Source organism: Grammomys surdaster, unplaced genomic scaffold (assembly GCF_004785775.1).
Source record: "Grammomys surdaster isolate TR1022 unplaced genomic scaffold, NIH_TR_1.0 125946, whole genome shotgun sequence".
Classification (NCBI taxonomy): domain Eukaryota; kingdom Metazoa; phylum Chordata; class Mammalia; order Rodentia; family Muridae; genus Grammomys; species Grammomys surdaster.
Window position 1 is genome coordinate 291,580 of NW_021620768.1, and position 5,176 is coordinate 296,755.

Below are 5,176 nucleotides of genomic sequence, written 5' to 3' on the forward strand. Positions count from 1 at the left end.
GTAGCAGGACTGCCTTGTCTGGCCTCAGTGGGAGAAGGTATGCTTGGTCCTGTGGAGGCTTGATGCCCCAGAGAAAGGGGACTCTAGAAGGGTGAGGTGGGAGTGGGTGGGTGGGTGGGTGGGGGAAGGAGCACCCTCTTAGAGGTGAAGGGGAGGGAGGATGGGGTGAGGGGCTCATGGTGGGTAGACCGGGAAGGGGGACAACATTTGAAATGTAAATAAATAAAATAATTAATAAAAAAATTCATTTGAGCTAAACAAGTTAGAATAGTGTGTTCCGAAAACCTACTTGCTAAATCAAATGACCTGTCAATTTTCAAAGTGTTTTAAAAAATGTATATTACATATTATATTAATATCATATACTTCTTTTTATATCACAAATAACTTAATCCAAGCAAACAAGAGTAAAGATCATTACCCAAATTCTTTGGTCAAATTATTCAAGATTTATTTTATGTTAGGTAGGGCTATCTTCCTGATGCAGGGTTTGAAAAATTAGCATTGAACACAGGTGAGAGTAGGGTCTGTATAGCCTCCTAAAACTGCAAGACTCTGGGGTTTTCATGGCTTGGGGGATTTCTAGAGGAATTTTGTTTACAAAAGAACTTGACTGAACATTTTGAAATTATTTGGAAGAACATCTTATCAGTGTGGAGGTCAGGGTATAGGGAATGGAACCTCTGAAATTCTAGAAGATGGGCCAATATGAAACAAAATCACACAAAACAAACCCCCCAAAAGCTAACTAGTAACTACTACATACTATTTTATAATCTGACAGAAAAGCTAAATAGCTCTTCTCTATTAGGAGGTGTGGCCTCGTTGAAGGAAGTGTGTCACTCTGGGAGTAGCTTTGAGACCTTCCTCCTAGCTGCCTGTGAGACTGTCTTCTCCTGGTTTCCTTCAGAACAAGATGTAGAACCCTCAGTTCCTTCTCCAGCACCTTGGGATCCATTCCAGATAAAAATAATAGCAGTGTTTGAGAGAAATAACCCAAGGAGAGCAGGGTTCTTTTTTTCCCAATTAAATAGATGTATACTGTGACTTCTCATTTTAAAATACTGTTACACTAAGTAAACATTTTGAGGATACCTTTTCACCTTACATCCTACTTTTATTTTAAAGAGAAAACACCTTTCAGTTATTAAAGCAAATTTTCAATAGAGATTGTGTCCTAAAGTGATCATTATGACATTTAGAACAAGCATTTTAAAAAGAGCCACAAACTGGAAGCCTTTGGGGTTATCATTAGTCAGCAGGTTTGTATTTAAGGTAGGAAACATTTGCAAATATTTTAGTTCACTTTTTAAAGTCTGTGTGTCACACACACACATACAAACACACACACAAATCCATTTTTTCTAGTTATCTTGAAAAATACAGAGTACAGTCATGTTGGTGTTGGACTTTACACTTGCCAACAAACCTCAAAGCTGCTTGTCACACACACACAAATCCATTTTTCTAGTTATCTTGAAAAATACAGAGTACAGCTATGCTGGTGTTGGACTTTACACTTGCTAACAGGAAGTGTGCTTTCAAGTTCAGTGCATATTCCATAAAACACTGCCCACAGCTTGTTTCTGGCAGTTATGCACATTTGCAGTTGCGTTTGTTCTCAACTACCCAAGTGTATAAACAATTAAAAAATTAATTTCTTATAATTAATATTTAAATAGTGAACTGGCTGCTCTTCATTTTTCAGGATTTATCTCCTTCATCCTCAGTTCCTGAGGAGACCAGGACTGAAGTCCTAGGACCTGGAAGTTCTGAATTTCAGGAGAGGCAGGTCTTAGGAAGAGTCACAGGATGTCTTGATAGGAGCTGGAAGAAGAGAGACCATTAGGAGAGAAAAGGAAGGAATAAACAGAGGGATGTTGAGGGAAGGAACACATGGATAAGGAAGACTTACCATCTCTTTTTTCTGATATAGTAGGCTACAGCACCCAATACTAGAACTAGTATTGCTACTATCAAGAAGATCAAGCCAATGGATACTTGTCCTGCACCTGGTTTGGAAGAATACAATATATCTCTCAACAAGCAACCTGTCCCAGTTTCAAGTTCCCTATTTTAATTTAAAGTATAACCTTGTTATTCCTCATGAGTTTAGATTGACCGTTTCTTGTCAGGATCTGGCTACATGCTATGCAAACAGGTATGAACTGTGTACCTCCAGCCCTTTTTGCCTGAATCTCGCCAGTTACCCTCCCTTAGCATCAACACCTTCATTCTATAAGTCAGAATAGCAACAATTGCAACAAAGGTAAGTGACAAGCTGAAATGAAGCACATGCAGCAAAGTGGCCAGAGCTCCCTCAAGACACACACAGATTACTACAGCTATGTCTTGGGCCCTAGGTCCTCTCCTCAGGGGAATGGATCTTCCTGAACATTTTTATTTGCCACTGACCTCTGGATCTTTTGAGTTTCTGGGTCTTCTTTTTTCTTATACACAGGGCATCTTATCTCAAGTCTTTTGAGGTTCCATTTTTATTTAGAATTCTGTCCTGTCTCTTCTATCATAAGGGCTTCATCTCTGAAACTAGGCTCCTTCAACTCTCACTCCATGTTTGAAGGGCCCCTCTACTCTCTGGCAACCCAGGCTACAGCTCTTTCTTACCCCAGTAGAGGATGATATCCTGCCCTCCTAGACTGCTGTGCTTCACCCTGCAGGCCAGGCCAGCTACCTCTCCAGCCTCCACATCCAGGGTTGCTTGAAGATACCATGTCTCATCAGCATTCGGCAGAATGTCACCTCTGTGAGTCCCCTGTTGCTCCTGGTCACCCCGCATCCACATCACCCACACAGGCTTTGGGTAGAAACCAGAGACATGACACACCAGCTTCAGATGGCCTTGTGCAGGGTTGGAGCCACTGGACAACCAGGCCACTGGCTTCTCTGTACTCACCAAGAGAATAAGAAAGAAATCTTAAAGGAGGAATTTTTATATTAGGGGCTCCAGGTCTCCTATCAAGTTCATGCTTCCCACACCGCCCCCCTCTGCAGATGAAGTTGCCTATTAGTTTAATCTATCTGTATCCCCCTGACTAGGAAGACAATCCCTGACACTTCTACCCCACTCCCTGATCTGAACCTCCTGTACCCCTCCTCTGTCCTCTAGAACAACCTGAGTTCAGCTGATACAGCCTGTCTCAAATAAGGAATGGCTCAGTTCTTATCCCCAGTGTTTATTTAACTCAATTTATAGAATCCAAGAGTGGCTGTCAGTAAAAAGAATAAACCCCCCTCATGCCTTAATCATCTCTTCCTAGATCTTGCCCTTCCTCTGCAACTGAGAGAGATGGAAAAACCTAAATAGATCCAAGTAAGAGCCAGGGTGAAAGTAGCAGGCTGACCTTGCTTCTCTAGGTCTGCCTTCCCTGCCTCTAGGAGGCCACGGACAAACTGGGGGCAGGTGTCATTCAGGAGCATCTGCACTGTTTCACTTGTCCCTTGATCACCGTTGAGCACTTTGATGGGCAAGTCTAACCAAGATGGGGCCCCTGGGACTGTCTGCCAGGTTGTTCCCTGAAATCTCACGACATATTCTCCTTGAAATGCCACATGTAAAAAGCTCTGTGAAGCATTCCCAGGGTACATTTCACAGCCAGCAGACAACTGGATCTCAATGGGATCTGTAAGGAGGAGGGGTGGAGACCAAAGAGTTAATGATTAAGGGGTTTGGAAGAAAGGAGAGGAGACTGGCATGAAGATTACAGTTAGGTGCCAGTTGAGGGAAATGATCACGGTGTCCTAGAGCAGGATCGGGCTATTTTCAGAAGGGACAAGGATTAATTACTTTTAGACAGAAGTGACAATCAAAAGGGTGGAGAGAAAAGAGAAACTCATCACTGATTCCCAGTTATCCAGTTGAGGTTCCGGAGCACTCTCGCCCACTGGGTTCAGAGTTCCATCCCTCCACTCACAGTTTTCTTTAGGTACCATCATTTTGACTAATTCCTGGATGTCCCTGGTAAAGCTGACTCGATAGACTTGAAACAGACGCTGCAACTTCTCCCACTGCTGGTTACTGAGCTTGCCCTGGGACCAGGGCTTCGTGAAGCTGATGGTGTCTGAGTCATTACTCCAACGGTGGGTCTGCAGATCCCCCAGCCAGACCACAATGTCTGTGCGGGACCAGCTTCTGTTGGCAAAGGAAGACATCTGCAGGCAGCGGAAGGTGTAATTCTTTTGCTGGACTGGAAACAATGGAGAACAAAAGAACATACCGAGTGGAGTGTGCCCAGTCTGCAGACAGACTGCAGTAGGAAAAATCCCGGCTTTAGCTGTGCTTGCGAAGGAGAGGCAGGCTCAGTGCAGCTCTGAATTGTGCTCAGCTCTGAGCCTGATCTGCCCATTGTTCCTCCCACTAGTTGCTGTAAGCAGGGAACCTAATCCCACCTGCACACGCCCACTACCACACAGTGCTTCCTGGGCAGCTCTCCCTTCCTTCTCTAGCCTGTTCTGTGAGCCCTTTTACTCACTCACCTTCAGATTGTCCCCAGACCTGTGGCAAAGCCCACAGCAACAGGCAAGGAAGGTACCGCATAGCGCCAGAGGTCTGCACAGCTCTGGGCTCTGACTTCTGTGGTTTACTCTGCTCACCGCCCAGTATACAAAGGCTCTGGGGCTGTTGGCACACAGCCTGCCAAACCCGGAAGCACAGGCAGGTTTGGTAAACTACTCTTTTACAAAGCCTACCTCCCTTGTAGTTGAGGCTTGCAGTGCAGCTTTAATCAGAATTGCTACACAAATCACTTTTCTCAACTGTCTTTCCATTATACTAAAGAATGAGTTTGAGTCCGTTAACCTTCTCAATATCAAAAGCAAGACACAAAGTTGTATTTTTGTTACAACTCCGATGTTATTAAAAATGAGAGGAAAAAATTTGGAAAAAAGTTTAATTTAGGTAGCAGAGACTGTCTGCAGGTGGTCCGTTTTACACGTTTGGCTCTTCCCAGATCTCCTCAAGTATCACAGTAATAATAATAATTAATAATAATAAGTGGGCTGGTACGTTTCTTTATAGCTTTCCTATCCCCACAGTGTTCCATGTCAGATTCTATTCCCCTTTCCTTATCTGTCCTCTGGTTCTCCCGACTCCATTTTGGGAGAGTACAGGCATATTTTATTTCTACTGTATATTGTACTATGTCATGATTTGCGAGAT

At 43.7% G+C, this 5,176-nt stretch overlaps 1 protein-coding gene across 1 annotated transcript; it reads right to left on the minus strand.

Moving 5' to 3' along the window:
• Positions 1-1,245: 1,245 nt before the first annotated feature.
• On the minus strand, positions 1,246-4,650 carry LOC114609037 (antigen-presenting glycoprotein CD1d1). Its single transcript, XM_028753260.1, has 6 exons — positions 4,495-4,650; positions 3,933-4,205; positions 3,363-3,641; positions 2,626-2,904; positions 1,916-2,012; positions 1,246-1,827 (listed from the first exon to the last, which is right to left on the minus strand). The coding sequence occupies exons 1-6, from the start codon at positions 4,553-4,555 to the stop codon at positions 1,806-1,808; spliced, it is 1,011 nt and encodes a 336-aa protein (XP_028609093.1). The 5' UTR covers positions 4,556-4,650; the 3' UTR covers positions 1,246-1,805.
• Positions 4,651-5,176: the final 526 nt, after the last annotated feature.

Bases quoted from the DNA above. Each gene is read 5' to 3' on its own strand.
- LOC114609037 (XM_028753260.1), bottom strand. From the start codon at position 4,555: ATGCGGTACCTTCCTTGCCTGTTGCTGTGGGCTTTGCCACAGGTCTGG. The intron at 4,206-4,494 runs GTGAGTGAGTAA...CATTGTTTCCAG, and splicing joins GGTCTGGGGACAATCTGAAG to TCCAGCAAAAGAATTACACC. The intron at 1,828-1,915 runs GTAAGTCTTCCT...CTCTTCTTCCAG, and splicing joins TATATCAGAAAAAAGAGATG to CTCCTATCAAGACATCCTGT.